Genomic DNA, 19,940 nt, shown 5'->3' with positions numbered 1-19,940 from the left:
ACTCCACTCTCGTGATTGGATCATAATATTGTAGAGATAATCTCAAATAGTATAATATTTATTGATTATATAAAATCAATGGATAACATCACGGATCCGTTAATGAAGGGCTTAATAAAATATTAAGGTATTGTTCATCAAGGAGAATAGATTTAAAGCCTATCACCTAGAGTAACAACACAACAACAATCCAACCTAGTTGATTGAAGATCTCAAGATCTTGGTTCAAAATGGCAACCGAGTTATTGGGGTGTTATCTAAAATCACTAAAGAATTATTTTCTATACCTTTTCTTATGATGACATAGTGATAAACATATACTGTATGTTGGGATACGCAATACTTTTAATTATCCTTATATCTTAGAAATCTAAGTGGATTGCAATAAGATACTCTTAATAATTGATCACTTACGTGAGTGTGAAGTGGGTCGTTTTTTATAATATGACTAGGTTAAATCTCTAGAGTACTCAAAGAATAACAAAGTGTGTCTAGGGATATAATGGACACAACATATAGAGCCAACTGTGTTGAAAAGAAGAAGTGTGAGTATTATTATTATTTTAGTTTATACAAAAGATGAATAGTTCAAGACATTGTGTTCATTAGTTAGCAAATAAACCTGATGATACTTAACTAGAAAAGGTTCAAAGCTAAAAATTATCTATCCTAATGTAGTAACTTTTTATTGTACTCTCAATCAAGCATTTCAAGTGCATTTATAGCAAATACATTCATGTGGGAGATTGTTAGACATATCATATATTTGAACATTAATATTTTATTACCTTCGAACCAAAATTTGTGCGGTCAACATATTTTTAATGATAGATTGATCGTGGAATTTGATCGTAGAATTAAAAAAGCTCAAAGAATATTTTAGTGTCATGTATTTACTTATTCAAATCTATAAAGAAAAGTTAATGGAAAGTGGCTTTAAAATGTCCATTATGGCAATAAAAAATAAAAAGAAGTCAGTTTACTATCATAATAGATATTTAAAAAATATTGGCAGGGTATATAAGTGTCAAACTTTCCATGTACTTTGGGCAAATTGATTTAAGAAAATAGTGTCTAATATTAGACTCGACTAAATAGAATTTTACATTTTTAAATCTATAAGTTTATATAATTCATTTTCTTTTATTGATCAGATGTTTGTGACTTTTAGAATTAGATTATTACCGCCAACAATTCCCTCTCTCATTTTATAGCTATATTTAAAGCTAGATCTAATAGTTGTACATTCTAATAACTAAGTAATATGCTTGGTATTGAGTTACACATAATTTAATTAATTATGTTTGATTGCCTCACTTTTAATTTATTTATTTCTCAATGGTAAGATTCCATTGATCTTCTTTGCTTATTGGTACATAAAAGAATATCTTTTTTAGAGAGAGGAAGTCTATAGACTAATAATTCAATCAACTTAGCGATCTATTACACCGAAAAAGAAGGAAAATATGGCATCAACCTTTTAACAAGCTCTACACTTAGTTGACATACAAATAGATTAACTGAGATGGACAGTATCAAGATAGAAAAAACAAACATTCTTACAAAGAAGTAAAGGGAATTAGACAAGTGCCCTAGAGATAAGCCTCTCGCCTTGCCAAATGCTAGTAGTTTCACAAGTAGAAGCATTAAGAAGCTTGAGAGAAGATGCAGGCAAAGACGATTCTGTGTCCTATAGAAGAGTCAACACCACAATAAATCCAAAAGAGCAAATCTACAGCACACACTACAAAATGTAAAAATAAAAGCAAAAAGAAGGAGAAGTTAGCTTAGGCTAAAGTAACTCCAAAGTAAATACAACCTCTTGCATAGACAAAAAAAAAAACCCATAACAAGCACAACTTTGATAAAAATCTCACAGAAACAACAACGCTATACAAAAAAAAGCCTAACTTGACAAAAATGAAGACCACCCAACCCAACAAGAGACCTCGAAGCCACTACACATAAGGAGCAGGCAGTAGAGAAGAGGATGGATGACAACAAGGCGGAGGCGGAAAGATTGTTTTATAGTGGCAGAAACAAGTGGAGAGGCAATGCTAGAGCAACAGAAATGCATCCTCATGGGTGGGAGGTTGACAATGAAAGGTGGTAGCTACAATGGCAGATAGCTGGGGCTGAACTAAAGGAGGAGAGAAGGAGGCCAACGGGCAAGCAGGAATAGAAGCTAAGGGCAACTAGGTCGAGAAGGCCAAAGGAAGAGGTGTGGGTGTGGCAGTGGCGAGGAGCAGTAGATGACAATGTCGATGGGTGAGAAGTGTGGTGGTGACAAACGACAATGTTGAGAGGGGAGAAGTTTGGCAATGACGAGGAGATGTGACAAATTATGTGGGTGCATAGAGAAGAAGACTGATTTTAGAGAGAGAGAGAGAGAGGAAGAAAAGATAGGAAAGAGGGAAGAAAAGGGGAGGAGGATGCTCTCCTCACATAGCCCGTCGGCTAGGGTCATGAAGGGAAAGTCCTTATCGAGGGCGAGGGAGAGATCCCTCTTAAGAGGGAGAGAAGAACCCCTGCACCAAATTTTAATAGAGCTAAGGCCAACGTTTGAAAGAGAACAATAGATAAGAGATGTTGGGTATGTTCAAGAGTGAAAGTAAATCAAAGTATCAATTCATCCACTTAGGTACTTAGAATGACATAATTTGTCCCTTCGTGTTTACATTGCAATAAAGTAGGACATATTAAAGCACACTACAACTTGTTAAAAAGGGCTAAGCATGCTTTCATTTATAAGGGTGAAAACTAAACAAGTGTGAATTAGACCCTTGAGTGTGTTTAAGTTTGATCTAATCCGGGCTCAATCAACTCACCTCATAGGGGATTGGGTTGAACCAGGTTATTATCGAAATTTTCTTTTCAATAATAGTAGTTTCAGGCTATGACGTTCGAATAGTTGCAACCCGACGTTCAAATGCCACAGGCCCATCGAAGATTAAGTGATCTCAAGTTTTGACATTCGAAGGACCAGCACCAAGTATTCGAACGCCACAAAATAAATGTCCTCGGGTTTTGGTGTTCAAATAGTGGCAACCCAATGTTCAAATGCCAAAACCTAAGAGTGTAGTCTGTCCAACGCTAAGATCGTTATGTTAGAATTAATTTGAATTATTTTAATTTTTTTAGTCTCTACATATGTGGAAGGCAGCCATTTTGGCGATTATAAAAGATTATTACCTTTTTTCTATCTTTTCCTTCCTCTAGCCTACTTTTGTTCCTTCTATCTCTCTCTCATTCTCCTTATCTCTCGATTTTTCGGTCTAGGCCACCGTCTTCTTCAAGGACGTCATCCTCCCCCCTCCTCATCTACTGCACCTCCCTAGACCCATAAGGCCAGCCCTTCCTCCCTCATCTTCCCTTCTCATTTTTCCCATATCCATCAATACCACCCTTATCACCACCATCCATAAATCTGTTGCCACCATCATCACCACCATTCATCTACCACTTAATCCATCTTAGCTAGAGACACAACAACTAGCATTAGAGTAGTAGATCCTCAGACAACCATGGCCACCACTAGATCCATGGTAGCAATGCACCTAGTGGAGACATCCATGGCAGCCTTCAAAGATAGAGAACTAAGCCCCAACTTGCCAACGGTAGCTGCTTCCATAATATCGAGGTCTATCAATTTGATCCAGATGATGAGATCGATGCAAGCCTTATTTTTGGATTCACATGCCTCAATTCTAACATCGCAATGGGCTGTACAGGCCTCAGTGGAAGCACTGATGCAAACCATCATCAACTCGCAACTTTACCCTAAGACATTGGATATCCTCATTCACAACTAGACCCCACCACCACGTTCGTCACATGACAGAGAATTATTAAGGCATACACCAAACCACCAATAGAGCCCTCACTGGCCCCACCAACAATGGGCACCGACCATAGGCTAGCAGCCGTAGTTGCTCCACTCTGTAATGCATTTTCCCCACCTCCATCACCATCGGAATTCGAGGAGGATCTAGAGCAGACCAAAGACCCACATATGAGCAGCCCTATCTTGCATATGCCTATATTGAGCTAGTCAGAATCATCCCCTTGCATCCAAGCCCAAACCTCCACCGCATTTAAGCCAAACATGGATTCAAACCAACCCAGGGTCTTCTCATTCTTGGCCACATTGAAGATCTAAGAATACTTGTCGAAAATAGACTTTTAACCCATTGGCTCTTTGAGAAAGTGAACTTCATGCTTGGCACCCCATGGCTCTATAGTTTGGGTCCAATCACTTTTGACTTTGCGGAGACATAGCTAGACAAAAAATTGAAAGGGCTGCATGAGCAGCTTAATGAGATTTGACACCAACTCACCACTACCTCACAATAGATGGTACGACTGCCTAAACCACCTTAAGCAGATGGAGATGTGCTAAAGTTGCTACAACCACTAGCAACTCCACCCGAGGCCATAGAGGATGGCTTCCTTGATTTTTTTTCACTTTGAGGACAAAATGAGTAGAAGTATGGTGGAATAATATGATCTGGGTCCAATTGGATTACCTCATAAGGGAAATTGGGTTAGCTAGGTCAAACTAGATTATCATCGAGATTTTCTTTTCAATAGTAGTAGTTTTAGGCTATGGCATTCGAACGGTTGCAACCTTACGTTCAAACGCCACAAGCCCATTGAAGAATAAGTGGTCTTGGGTTTTGGCATTCGAACGCCACAACCCTATCAGAGAATAAGTGCTCTCGAATTTTGGCATTTGCAGCAACCTAGTGTTTAAATGACAAAATATGTTGACTACTCCTAGAATTTGGCATTCAAATTGTTGTCGCCCATTGTTCGAACACCCAAACTTGAGAGTGCAATCCGTCCAATGGCATTCGAATGCAAATGCAATGGTGTTCGAACACAAATCTTATGGAATTTAAACGTCCGACTCCAAGATCGTTGTGTTAGAGTTAATTTGAATATTTTAAATTTTGGTTAACCTCTAAATATGTGGAAGGCAGTCATTTAGAGATTAGGGAAGAATATTGACATTTCTATCATCTCCTATCTTATCTCTCTCAACTTTCTCCTTCGATCCAAGGCTAACGCTATCAAATCGACGTCATTTCTTTCCTTCTCAACTATCGATCCCCATAGTCCAATAGGGCCGGCTATCTTCTCCCTTCTCCCATAAACCCTAACCGCAGGCTAACTCCTACTTCTCATCCGTTGATCCCCTCCTTTAGGGCCGACCATCTTCTCTACCTTTTTCTTTTATAAATCACAGATCTATTCTACATTATCATCATCATCACTATTATCCCTTTCGCTCCCATCTGATAGATCTCATCGTCTCCATTAAATCCACTACCAAATCGTTACCACCATCTCTACAAATAAACCGTTCACAATACAATTGAACAATTAATCATTAATTATCAAACCCATTACCAATATCTAAATACTTTAGAATTTTTGTAGTTTTTCATCTCGAAAGGATTTTTCTCCTGCGGTCCGATAGTATATTCTTTTTTTAGTATTTCATCTTATTATTTTTTTTAGTTTGAGATGTCATCAATGCAGCACCTAGACCTATGATGCTTGATAATTTTGAGATGTGCATATATAGTCTAAATCCTTAATCTGACAGAGGAATTAATCATTTTTTGCTGAATTTTGGGCTCTTGTATTCTCTTTGCTTTCGTTACTTGTGACTTAGTATTTGTAAAAGGTCTAAGTTTTGGATCTTTATAAATTATCGTAGGCAATTCTCTCAGCAAAAATAAATAAGTAAATAAATAATAGAAAATTGATATATATATATATATATATATATATATATATATATATATATATATATACAACTTTTCCTTTATTATTGGATCCTGTCGCACTCGGTGAGAGTTTCCCCAACTCTATCACTGGTCTAAAATAAAAGAAAGTGACGGGTTTAAATGCAAAACATGAGTCCATTCATGCCATGCACCTAGAAGAAAACGCGGATTAGGTTAGGCGATAAAATTGGTTTATTCAAGAATAAGTGCCATCTTATCCGCAAAGAACAACCACGCAATAATAAAAACATGCAGCCAAAAGAAGTGTCTATCAGTATTCCTGCGTGGCCCATCTCCTGATCCTCTATCTAATAATTGCTTAAATAATTTAGACAAAATTCATATAAAATTTAGATACCTTCATTATAAAACAAGGTCCTTATCATTTTTCCTAGCAATTTATAAAGATTTTCATCTTTTATTTTTAATTTTTGACATCATTTTCTCTTATTAATTCTTGTCAAGATAACGTTGCAGACATTCCACATAAAAGTAGAAAATGGACAATTATCTGTTAGAGAGAAAAAAAGAAAAAAAACCAAACAGAGTACATCAAAAGAGTATGAGAGTAAATTTATGTGATTGATTAGATGCAGCAGTCTTGAGTATTACTTATAAACGCTTTACAAATATTTGTAAGAAATTAAGTCCACAATTTGACCTGATTTTAACTTATATTTATATATTTCAAACTTAAACAATTAACTCCTCTATAATTTAAATCAAGTTGCAATTGTTGACCAAATACTAGCAAGAATATGATTAAAAAATATATAATTATCTATATAGAAATAGTGTCTGATTTTGCTAATGGAATAGTGTTCAGACGGTTAAAAGAGCTCATTGTGCTTTCGTGTTCACCACTTAAAACACGGTTAAGTTTTCACTTCTCTTGAAAAAAATAAAATAAAATAAGAAAAATTATTTAAAGATAGCGAGGTAGTTTAGTTATTCAGGAATATCTTATCTTAAAAAAAAATATTGGGGCTAATGATAGTAGAGACAGTTTAGTCATTCATACCATTAGTTTGGATGAAATATCTAAAAGTTATAATTTGGTTTAAAATATAAGATGGTTAAATGCTTAAATTTAAATCACAAGAACGGTGTGGAGTAAAATCGGACCAAATCATTGATGATAAATTATAATTTGTTCTATCAATATTCTATAAATAGAATGACATGACCACTTATCAACCCTTACTATTTTCTTGCTGTGGAGTGGGATAAGATAGTTTATTTGATATGATGAGTATCAAATAATGGAGACGATGGTGGTGTAAGATAGATTTATGACTTAAAAAGAAAGAATAAGGAGAAGATGGTCGAGCTTAAAAAAGAAGGGGAATCGATGAATGAGAAGAAAGAAGTTAGTCGGCGACTAAGATTTGAAGGAGGGGAGAGAAGATGGTCGGCCCTACTAGACTAGGAGGATCAATAATTGAGATGGAAATAATTGGAGTTAGTTTGACGACATCAGCCTTAGATTGTAGATTGAAGGAGAAAATTGGAGAGATAGAAAAGAGGCTAGAGGTAAGAAGGTAGAAAATATCAAATATTATTCAATAATCCTAAAGTAGATGCTTCCAACATATTTAAAGGCTAACCAAAATTTAAAAAAATTCAAACTAACCCTAACACGAAATAATCTCGACGTCGGGCATTTGAATGGTACTTGAGAGCATTCAAACGTCGTTGGATGAATGTTGCTCTTGGGTTAGGGCATTCGAACCTTATTGGATGAGCGTTCAAATGATTCGATAAATATTACTCTCAAGTTGGGGCATTCAAATGCCTTGACATTCTGCTACTCTCAGCTATGGCATTCAAACGATGTTGGCCAAATGCTCGAATGCCTCGATGAATGCTGCTCTTATGTTCCACTATACAAACGAGCATTGGCTAGGCATTCGATCACACGAACTCGATGGTAGTAGTTTTATAAAATAGTAAATAACTTATACAACAATAAATAGGTTGGACCCAATGAATCCAAACTCCCTAGTGAGGTGTGACCTCAACTAGCTTAGTATAGGCTTTGATAAGGTAGGGTTGCTCGGATGTGGGTCTTTGGCTTGCTCAAAATCCTCCTCAAATTCCAATAATAGTGAAGGTGGGGAAATAACTACACCGACTACAACTATTGCGGCTGCACATGTGATCGGAATGTCTCTAACACTAGCCTATGGTCAATGCCAATTATTAGGTCTCCCCTTCTTCGGTTCGCTTAGCTACGATAAGGGATAGCCATAGCCCTATAGTATGGTCATCTAAACTATAAATCTTCATTATAAGCTCATCAAGGCACAAAATCACTAAAGGCCTCCCATTCCTCGAAATCTTCCACCGACAACTTGGGTGAAGGTCGATGTGGATCAATGCCAATATCAGAAGCCTTGCTGCTTGAGTAGCCAAAGCTTGCATGGTCCTCATCATCTAAGATGACTATCATGGGTTAGGGATCATCTCCTATGTAAAGTCATTGCTTTTGCCTCCACGGAGGTGCCTTCATGTGGATGTTAAACTATGGATGAGCTAGTAGGCATAGTAGTTCGAGAAATGGTGACTTTGTTTCCAATTGTTGTGGACCAAGCTAAAGTGATTTATTTGAGATGATGGTGGTAGGTGGTTCGATAGTGAAAGCTGTGAAAATATCGAGATCTAGATGATGGAAATTAAATGGATAATGAAGATGATAATGGCATAGGATAGATTTGTGATTTAGAAATAAAGAAGAGGAGTAAGATAATCAGCCCTAAAGAAAAAGGAGCCCTAAAGAAAAAGGAGAATCGATGGATACGGATGGAGAACCTTGTCGATGGCTAGGGTCTGATGGATGGGAGAGAAGTTGGTAAGCTATGTTGGATTATAGGGATCAATAATCGAGAAGAGAATATTGTCAACTTGACAAGGTCGACCTTGAATTGAAGGAAAAGATTAAAAGAGATAAGAAAAGGATGAGAAGTAGAAGAAAATAAAAAATATCAATATTCTTTAATAATTCTAAAGTGATTGCTTTCAACATATTTAAAAGCTGACCAAAAATTTAAAAATATGCAAATTAATTCTAACACAAAATGATCTTAGCGTTGGGCATTCGAAACACCACTGGACAACGTTCAAACATTGTTGGACGAATGCTGCTCTCAAGTTTGGCCGTTCGTAATGTCAATGGATGATTGTTCGAATGATTCGACGAAGACTGTTCTCGGGTTGGAGGGTTCGAACGTTGCTAACAAAGTGTTCGAACGTCTCAACGTTCTCCTGCTCTTGGATTGTGGCGCTTAAACACCGTTAGCCAAATGTTTGAACACCTCGATAAAGTTTACTCTTATGTTCCGCTGCGAACTATGTCGGCCAACTGTTTGACCATAAGAGCTTGATACCAAAAGTTTTTTTTAAATAATAAACAACTATTATTAGGATAAATATGTTCCACCTAATAAATCTAATCTCACCTGTGAGGTGACTTGATTAGACCCGGATCACATCATTTCTCGTTCTACCTAACAATAATATCCGCCTAATGTACATGAGTACGAATTACTCATTTCCTAAAAGGGCAATTTTAGAATAGGCATATCTAATTCTTATTCACAAAATAAGGCCCTTATCTTAAAAATAATTATTTCTATGCTCATTTCTATTATGAAATAATGGTGTAATAATTATTTTTATGATATAGAGTGAAGAAAATAAAAAATAAAAAAAAGGTATTTCACCTTTAATAAAATTATAATAAATACTCTTTGCAACAGTGAATCGAGACTTACAATTAGGTCACATTGCCCACTACCTTGAATAGTTGGTAAAGCACCATTATTATCTGCAACAAATGAATTACTCTCTGCCAACTTTACTCGTTTTTAAATAGTTAGTCCATAGTATACTGTTAATGATATTTGCTCTAAAATAATGCTACTGGACTAAATGCTAAGCAGTGTACATCCAAAATAATGCTTCGTCAAATTTGGCGTTACGACTAGTCAATTGGTCTATTGTATCTGACACATATATTAGAAGAAGATACATCCATATATAAAAGTTGTACCTAGAGATCTAATCTTTTATATGATTGGTATTATATTGGGGTGCGCTGTCAATCAACCTGCACTGCAATTAACGAAGAAAAGTATCTCTTTTTTCTAATAATAATAATAAAATAAAATAAAATAAAAAGAAGAGCAGACACTTGTTCTACTTGAGAAACCTCTAACCATATAAAATACGCATTGAAAGCTGCGAAGTTGTTACTATGCATAAATTAGGGGCATTTGGTTGGGGAGAGTGAGACTTTTCAGGTATCATACTATGTAATTTATACAAAGTTTTGCAAGAGACTAAAACTATGAATATTAGAACAAATAATTGAATAGCCATTTTTACTCTCTTAAATTTATTTCTTGCAGACAAATTGAGAGTTATTAGTGCAAAAATAATACTAATAAAGTCTCCTTCTCCCAAATGCCCTTATTTCGAGAGAGTGTGGGAGGAGAGCAGGGAATCTACAATTAACTATGAAATCTAAAGTTCTCATGAGTTATTATCCTAATCACGCCACTTGCCTTTCTTTGAACACATCTGGAAACATCTTCAGATGGTCTAATCTTAATTTGAAGTCACTAATTGTAAGTATTTTAAGTGGATGTCAAAATATTAGCCATATAAACCTCCTTTGGTATCAAAAGAAAATTGATTCATAAAATATCACCCTAATAACTGATAAAAATTAAAACAGAACATATCTTTGTAGACAAAATTCTACACGAGTATGTATCAACGCCAATTAATCAACAAGTAGTTTAATGTCTCTTATTACCTTTCGAACAAATTTATATAGAAAATATTCAGACGACGAAACGTTAGCATCTCATCTCGCATTTTCTTTTTTCTTTTTTTTTTTTTCCCCCAATTAGAAAAGAAGAGCAGAGAGAAGTCAGTTATACCTCCGGTAAGGATACCGCCTATTCGTCCTTCACCTTCCCCCACCAAACTAGCTACGCCTGCGCCGAAGAGATCCGAGCAGCCGCCTCGCCGCGCGGGCTCGCCACCGCCATCCCCTCGGGCTCCGGATCGGCGTTCAGATCGATTCGCCTCGGCGCTGGCTTCACGGCCGCGGCCGGCTTGGGCCTCACGTCGTCATCTTTCACGGCGTCGGTGACGAAGTCCTCCAAAGCGAAGGCGGGGCTCCACCTCCCCTCGCCCTTTGCCCCATCAGCCGGCGCAGCCGCCGGCGCCGGGGAGGCGTTATCGCCGTTCGCGAGGCACCTGGAGGCGTCGCGCATCCGTCTAAGGATTGCGTAGAACTCCTCGACCTCAGCGTCAGTGACCTCGTTGCTGGCGTCCCACTCGTCACGTGGCTTCGCCGGGAGGCGGCGTTCGTCGCTGCCACCGTCGGCCCGCCTCTTCCTCTTTGAGCTCGAGGAGTCCATCTGACGGCAACGGGCTAACGGGCGTTACCTCCGTAGGTATTTATGGTCGGAAGTAGGTGAGGAATTTGGGAAGTTAAAAGAGTAAGCCGCTGCTTAAAAAAAATTTAAAAAAATAAAACGGAAAGTGGAGGAAGAGGAAAGAAATCAATGCTTCCATCTTGAGCATTGCTGCGAGTACCCGGTTATGTACCTCAATACTTTTATTAGGCTATGGAATATTTGCATTCTAGTCCCCCTAGATATCTATTTTGTAGTTCGAATCCTATGCTTCTTTTTCTAAAGTATCTGCAAACCAGATATCATCGTAATCAGAGATACATAAGACAACAAATGTTGGGGGCTTTACATGCTGGAAGACAGAGACCCTGCTGTCTAGTTAAATTATGGACAGTAATATGATTACCCTAATCAACCATCAAGAATATAATACGTTTGGTTAATCGAAAGGATCATCAAAGAAACTTCTCCCTCCCAAACTCGCATCAACCCATACAATGGAGTCGCGTCGAGTGGACTCCAACAAGCTCTTCTAAACTTGGACAAGTATGGCCAATAATAAATTAAATTATATTTATAATTATGTATGTTGACTAGACTTATATATATTTCTAAAAGAAAGAAAAGTAGTGTTTGAATGTTATTTATACACCAGCCAACCGGACCATAGATAAACCAAATCTGGACATAATAAAAACTTTGGCAAATATTTCAATTTCGAATCATGGACTGTTTGGTCATTGATAGGAACCCTAATAAACTACTCTGTTAGTGGTCAAGGCCTATGCGAATTGAATAGTGCCTTCTCTTTATTATTTGAATTACAATTTTAGCATCACTATTTCTCTAATTCCATATTAGGAGAACACTTTTGGTTGTGTTACACTTGTAATATTAAAACCCTATACATTTAATAGATTAGATTAGATTAAGAGACCAGCCCCTCCCAAATACAATGCTCAAATCCTACATGATATCAAGCAAAGTAGCACGACACTATCATATCTTGCACGATCAGCATCTTCTTTTAGTCTTTCAATGTAAACTTTCTAACGCACTTGCTATAAGATTTTTTTTCTTTCTTTTTAACTTCTTTTCCTTACACATAGTTTGGGAATCCAGTATCAGCTTGGAAGGTATAGTTTGGGATACAATAGAAGGCACCGAGTTTTATTCTATTCTTTCTACTTCTTCTAGTGTTCACATTGGGCAGATGATCGATCATGCATGGGGGAATTAAAGATCTCCCGTTGTGAAAGTTTGGACACATCGAGGAGTGAGACAACAATGCGGTGAGAATAAAGGAAGAGCCTCGCTAATAGCCTTCGCTATATATTCTAGCACCATTAGAGGCGATATGGGCATCCACTACTTGGATGTATTTAGTGGGTGAAGTTTAATAAAGTGATTTAATTTTAATGAAATGACTATTTTATTTTTTTTAAAGAAGATAAAATGAAGAGATATAGTTAATTTTAGTAGGTAAAAACATTATTTTATTTTTTAGCAACCGAGCATTCTCTAAATTAATATATATTATATTATATTAAAAATATATATATTTGATCTGAGCTCGAGGGAGCTAAGTCGGCTCGATAACTATTTCAAACCAAAAAATTAAGCTCCACTTGGCTTGTTTAGGAATTTTATATTCGAATTATTTGTAATGATAATCTTGAAAGAATAAAAAATTCGGGTGATACTTATAATATTTTCAAAGTTTTCAAGTGGTGATTACGTAAAAATCCATAGAATATTTATAGAGGGATAGAGGGACGTCTATTAATGGAGGAGGACGATGACGTAAGGAGCAGAGTCAGCAAGTTCCCGATTAACGTCATCAAAGTTCAGGTGGCACAGCAATGTCTTGGTCGTGATCTTTTTTTTATTCCTTTTAAGTCTCAACTACATTTTTATGACGTTTATTTCATGTCGTCTTAAATTAAATTAATTCAAATTGCACCGCCGTAACCATCACGCAGATACCGAGATAATATAAATAAATAACAGAAGACAACCGAGCTTATGCGGTGGATTGGCCTTTTTCTTCTAGCATGTAGTGTTAATTGTATCATATTCAATCGGTGCTGAATCTCTAAATTTATAAACAAAGAAGTCTAGTCCCTTTATATATAGAGGTCGGGTATAATGAGTCATACTTTGACTTAGCCTTAAAAACTTATACGACTCGAACTATAACTTGTTTTATAGATTTATATAACTTAATTAAACTTATCTTAATGGCTTACTTGACTTAATTAAAATTTTCTTAGCGACTTACATGGCATAACTAGACTTACCTTAAAGGCATATATAAGAAATAAATATAAATCAATTAAAAGATAAATAGACTCAATCCATCGAGCGTAACGTTCTCATGATGCAATCTGATTTGACTCGATTCGTATCAAGCTCAAACTCACATCAAAATTAATTTCGAGCCCTCCAAAGATGTTTAGGCTCAGCTTACTTCAACTAGAGCCAAGCCTAAGTCAAGCCTAAGCATGATTAGATGAGGAAGAGGAGAAGGAGATATGGATGACAACTTGTCGATAGAGGAGGAGGAGGAGGCTAACGAAGAGGAGAAGAGGAGAAGACGATGATAGCTTATTGATGGAGGACGAGGAGGTCAGATGAGGAGGTGAAGGAGGTGAAGGAGGAGGAGGAGGTCGGATGAGGAGGTGAAGGAGGAGGAGGAGGCGAAGGAGGAATATGAAGAGGATGAGGTGGCGAAGGAGGAGGAAGATGAGGAGGTCGGCGTCGATGGAAGAGGAGGGTTGACGCTAGTGGAGGAAGGCTGTAAGAAGAGGCCAGAGGAGCCGGTCAATGGTGGAGGAGGAGGAAGAGGTTAGGTTTGTTGGAGAGATTTTTATTAGATTTAGGGTTAGGGTTAGGTAGAGATAGAATAATAGTAGCCATTAAATCAAAGATCTAATAGCTATAAATACACTTTGTTACAATATATATTAATACATGCGCGCGCACACACACACACACATAATATTTATAAATAATAAGTTGAGCTTATCGAGCTAAGCCTGAGCAAGTTGGCTCTAGCTTATCTTAGTCTTGACTCAAAATTCAAATTGAGCCTTAAAATAAGGCTCCAATTTGCTCAGCTCAAGCCAAATTGAGCTAACTCTGAGCTCAAGCCGCTAATTTATTTTGGCACCCTTAGTCTCATATTGTCCATCCAGGCAATGATGTAATCAGCATTTGGATAAGTAGCTAAGTTAGTAGATCGTCAGTGTAAAGGTGTGATATGGACCCACCTCCCACCTTGAACCTTTGGAGCTTGCTGGAGTTAACCTTAGCATTCATCAAACCCGTGAGGACCTAGGAGATTAAACTAAAAAGGTACGATGATAGTGGGTTGCCTTGACGCAGGACGCAATGGGATGAGAACCACTCTAAGAGGTTGCCATTGGGACGAGAACCACTCTAAGAGGTTGCCATTGATAAGAATGAGAATATTGGCAATGTGATGCATGCTTGGATCCACGCACACTAGCGGTAAAGGAATCCCATTCGGGCAAGCATGCTGAGTACCGCCGTCCAATTGACCCAATCATAGGCCTTCTCCATGTCCATCTTTGCCTTCATCATCAATGGCCAATGCTTGTCATGGACTAGAGAGTATGCAACTTCTTGGGCCACCAATGTCTTATCTATGATATTACGGCTGGCAACGAAGGTTGATTGCTCTAAGCTGACCACTTTGGAAAGGAGGGTTACGAGCCGAGCTACAAGCACACTGGAGATGACTTTATACACCACATTATAGAGAGCAATTGGCCAAAAATCCTTCAGTTGCACTAGGTTGTCAGACTTAGGTTTTAGGGTTAGGAAAGTATTGCTTTAGCGGCTCAGTAGGGAAGCCAATGTGAAAAAGCTGATCGGTTCACACAAGTTGACCCCAAGGATGTCCGAGAATTGAATGTAGACCTCAACTTGAGGGTCGTCTGACCTTGGCGCTTTTCCCCAAGGCAAGCTCCATACTGCCACTTTGATTTCTTCAAAGAAAACCAGAGATATAAGCAGCTGAGCATCATTTAGCAAAATCATGGAAAGCACTAGCCAATGGTAGTCCTAGTCTCCGTCCCTAGTCTTCGTTGAGTCTTGCATCCAACAACCATCATCCCTCTTGATCGTCGAGATCCCATTACGCTACTTGTGAATGGTCATAAGGAGGTGATCATATTTGGTGTTGTAGTCACCGTCGAGCACCTACTTTTGGCGAGCCCTTTTGTGCGCACTTAATGTTGATTTGGTGGTTGAGCGCCATCTTGTGACTGTATTGGTAGTTGAGGGTTACAACTCCACCTAGCGTAGTAGACTAACAACATCCTTCTCATCTAGCAACTTGACCATCATTGAGGCATCTTTGAGGTTAGCTTCTAGATTACCCACGACCCTCCTATGCTAGCTGCAAAAAGCCTTGGGTAGCATACAAACTTTGTGACTAAGGGCATGGAGAGGGTTCTTATGAGCAAGTTGATCCCAGATCTCATGTATCACACTCTCATTGTCAACATATTTGAGCCAAAGGAGCTCAAATCGAAAAGGCCGATATGCAAGAGAAGATGATTAAGTTGAATAGTTATTAGTAGCAGGGCATGATCCGACGCTACTTGATCATGGTGAATGATTTTCAAGTGGGGTTGGGCAGCCAGCCACTCCCCGTTGGCCAAGGCTTGGTCTAGCTTGATCTAGATCCTCCAGGACCATTATTTAATATTTCCCCACATGAATGACAGCCCTTCAATCCCAAGGTCGCAAAGATTCATACGTTTAATGAACCCCTTAAAAGTCCCTAGCTTGACTAAGTCGTAGCTCTTGTTCTCATCGGAGTTCACATAAGTATTGAAATTTCCCATGATCATCCAATGGAGGCTAAGGTTGGTAAGACGAAAGCTCCTCCCATAGCACCTTTTGAGTCATGAGGTTGTTGCTAGCATAGATGGCTGACCTAGTCGATCGAGTTCTTCAAAAGGACGATGATCCCTCTAGAGCTACCCTTTGTCGGGATCACAAACCACGTCCAACACTGGTTGAGTGTTCTAGCCACAGTCTTGGTTGCATCCCAGTATGCATGCATCTCGAGCAAGACAAGAACATCCAAATTATAGCTTTTGTTCAGATCTCTACACCGATCAAGTGCCTTCTTGTTAAGAGCACCCCTATAGTTTCAACATTAGGCTTTAAACATTAGAAACTATGGAAATACGCATGGAGGCTCAGGTGAGTCTCCCACGCCTAGAGGTGGGGGAGCGCAAATCTCCCATTTGATGCCCATTAGGCAGGCCTTCACTTCCATGTCTACTGCCTCATCTGATTGCTCTTCGTGGACTGCCACCAACGCCAAGTTGTTCTAGGTTGGATCCACTTCCATGCTGTTTCTTTCGTGGCTAGCCAATGCTAGCATAAGTGCCTACTTAATCGACTTCACAGCCTTGACATGCGCGCTCGAGGGGTTGGCCATCTTTTTTGTTGTAAGCATTGACTTGGTCGAGGCCAGCCCATCCTTGAAGAGTTCTTGTAGAAACTCCCATGCCTTTGCATATTTGTCTTGTTAGTACGCACATATGGGGACCGTCCCATCCATTGGCTAAGGCGAAAGGACACTCCATTAATTGTTGCCACACTCGATTCAGAGTTATGCATTATTGATATTGAATCGATAGGTTTGAGTGGAAGGGCTCTCCATCCAACACCGTCTCCACGTCACACGCCTTTAATGCATTGGCCTTGCCCAATCCTTGCCCAGGACAAGCTAGGGTGATTTTTGCCTTGACCTACAGGAATGTCTTCCATCCTACCTTTGCCTTTGTCCATGCCTGAAGAAGAGGCGGCATGAGTAGTTTGAGCGGTCTCCATCCTGCCCATACCCTTACTATTAATCGATAAATGTGTAGAGGGTCGTCTTCCATGTTGGTTGGTGTGCTGCCCATGTGACTAAAGTTGCACTCCAAGCTATCTCACACGTAATAGTGACATCTAGCCGTTGTGCCTATCCATCGGCCACATCGAAACCCTGCTTTGGCTTCCCTTTCTCCTTCATGGCGGAATGTTAGGGTTTCCGTCACTTGTGGACCTCTCCTCTTAATAGAATTAATCTAAGTATTCAAACATTGAGAATTAATTGAGTTTAGTTACTTTTTTATTATCGTATTTACTGTTTTATTGTAGCCATTAGATCGTCTTTACCTTTCTAGGAATAGATCATAGTCGTAGAACCTCCAAAGCTTCTAAACCCTGACCATCATTTTTCTCCAACAGCCATCCTACCTTACAGCTGCCCACCACCACCCTCTAATGACTGCCACAATATCGAATATTTACCATTCTAATCTTATTTTACTTTTTATTTGTCTTTTCATCCTGATCTCGATTTAAATAAAATTAGAGCTATTAGAATCCTAACTCATGAAGCTATTCTATTTAAATTTTCATAATTTTCTTACATCCGGATATGTCCAAATCTGGTTCATAACAGAGCTAGAGTCGATTTGCTCAAGCTCGGCTCGTTTACACCCCTATATGAGACATTGCACCATTTTCATGTATTATCTAAAGATAGAGTGTATTATATAGTACTTAAATTACTAGCAATCTATGCTTGAGGTTGCTTAGCCTATGTGGCATTTAGATGATCATACTATCTTGTATAGATTCTAGACGTTTTATGATAACAGAAAAATAATTGTGAGGTATGGTTATAGTTTCAGTGGTATCTAATGATGTAGTGTTAGGGAATCCATTTTGAGTCGTGCGCTTTTGATTTTCATTGTATGCAATAATAGTGGTGGAGATAAGGAGATGAGCTTACAATTGAGGTCCTTAGACTAATGGCCAGACAACTAGTGATATATAATATTGCTAAGCATGTATAGGTGACACTACTACTAGATGTCTATCCTCCTCATTGTTGAATTTGTTAGATGATTCATGGGCTAGGTGAGTGTAGAATGAAATATTATTTTATGAGTTTGTGTAAGCATATCATGTAGATTGAGTTTCTAATTTCAACTTAAGATGTGATTTATAATTAAGTAAAAATTTATTGATAATCACACTCGTTATGTGTTTTTTTATTATTGTGATACTTGAAGAGCATGTATTTATATTTACCTTTTATATTATCTTGGACTATACTTGTTGGGTTTTGTGTTCACCACTTTTTAGTGAAGATATTAATAGATTTAGAAGAGGAGGATGCGGATATCGAGGAGTAGCTGATTTTATTATGTTGAAATTATATATTTTTTGACTAGTTGGATTATAGCCCTTACGTAACTTTTATTTTATTTTTATTTTTTTCTACATAAAATATAATTTTAGAAGCTTGTTGCAGCCCGTGATACTATGTACATAAATTATTTTTGCTTGGATTGCTTATGGTATTTAAACCGTTCTTTGGATATACTGTGGAAGCATTTTCTAACATATCATATGAGAACCACGTAGGTTCCACCCACGTGAAGGGCATATGTATTTGAAGGTGGATGTACTTATTGCACACATTCAGCTTTGTATATGCTTAAACTAAATATAATGATTTGATAAAATTGATTTAGAAGGAATTGATTATTTATCATTTTATCAAATTGATTTTGTTATACACAGTTGCGTTTCAGGAGTATGTTTTATTTTTGAGCTTCACGAATTTTTATAGATAAAAAAAATTATCTTGATCATATAAAAATTGAATTGAGTAGAAAAAATATTAAGTGTTTTGTTACGAAATTGCTATAGGAGAGATAGTAAGTTCTAATTTACATAATGACAAATTCATGAACACAAAAAACTTTAAAATATAGTGTATAATCTAGTTTTATCTAATATTAGATCATGACATATGACTCGTGAAAGATTTCTCGTACCAAGAAGATCGAAGAATGAAAGTAAATTGAAGTCAATACTATAGTGTTCAATTTCTACAGACTTGGCAATTTTTGCGTACAAAACATCTTTAGTACAATTAGATTGCTTGTAAGTGAATCTTATATATAAATTTGGGTGTGAAATGGCTTGATCCAAGAAGTTGATCAGATCTGTGGTTATTTTTTCTATTTATTGAAGGAGGTTTTTTCATGTTAAAAAAATTGTTATAATGTGTTTATTGTATTTTTTTTTATTTCTTACTCTTAGTTTTCTTTCACCGACTTGAGTTTGATTTTCAAAATTAAGAGTATTACTCAGATTTCCATATCCTACTTAGTTTCGATTTTTCAGAATTTGATTTTTAATTAATTTTCTAAACTTAGTGAGATTTAGTTTCTTTATTTTTTTGACTTAGTTTGACTTTTTTTCTAGCTGGTCTAGGTTTTAATATCTCCTCCAAATTTTAGTTTTCAAATATAATTATTAATGTTTAAACTGCACAATTCATTTCTAAATGAAATCAATTGATTTCCATCCCAAACAACAATATTAGAAAGATTTTAATTCAATTTCGTTATTTTCCAAACAACTGCCAAATAAAATTAATTGAACTCCATCAGGATTGGTTTCAAACGTTCTCTACAGCACCTTCCAGCTTATTTTTTCTAATCTTGTGTGAAGGATACTTAGGGTATCCTATTTTTCACCATATGTAATTACCTTTTCTACCAAAAAAGAACCTGCTCTCTACATTTATAGTCACACTCCACCACTACCATCGTAACCCCATCGCCAGATTAGAAAGTGAAAGAAAAAGCAAGGATATAGGAGG

At 37.4% G+C, this 19,940-nt stretch overlaps 1 protein-coding gene across 2 annotated transcripts; it reads right to left on the bottom strand.

Annotated features, from left to right (window-relative positions):
• Positions 1–1,459: 1,459 nt before the first annotated feature.
• LOC140778463 (protein NEGATIVE REGULATOR OF RESISTANCE-like) lies at positions 1,460–11,378 on the bottom strand. 2 transcript variants are annotated; one of them, XM_073123190.1, is made up of 2 exons: positions 10,742–11,378; positions 1,460–1,744 (listed from the first exon to the last, which is right to left on the bottom strand). In XM_073123190.1, the coding sequence occupies exon 1, from the start codon at positions 11,225–11,227 to the stop codon at positions 10,793–10,795; it is 435 nt and encodes a 144-aa protein (XP_072979291.1). In that variant the 5' UTR covers positions 11,228–11,378; the 3' UTR covers positions 1,460–1,744; positions 10,742–10,792. The 2 variants fall into 2 exon arrangements, with proteins under 2 accessions (XP_072979291.1, XP_072979290.1); XM_073123189.1 differs by having other exon boundaries at positions 1,460–1,690.
• Positions 11,379–19,940: the final 8,562 nt, after the last annotated feature.

Source organism: Typha angustifolia, chromosome 15, assembly GCF_048772165.1.
Source record: "Typha angustifolia cultivar Huaian chromosome 15, ASM4877216v1, whole genome shotgun sequence".
In the NCBI taxonomy this organism is placed as follows: domain Eukaryota; kingdom Viridiplantae; phylum Streptophyta; class Magnoliopsida; order Poales; family Typhaceae; genus Typha; species Typha angustifolia.
Note: the sequence above shows the minus strand (reverse complement) of the source record. Positions and strands in the feature narration are given on the sequence as shown.

Excerpts from the sequence above, each read along its gene's own strand:
- LOC140778463 (XM_073123190.1), bottom strand. The coding sequence starts at position 11,227 with ATGGACTCCTCGAGCTCAAAGAGGAAGAGGCGGGCCGACGGTGGCAGC.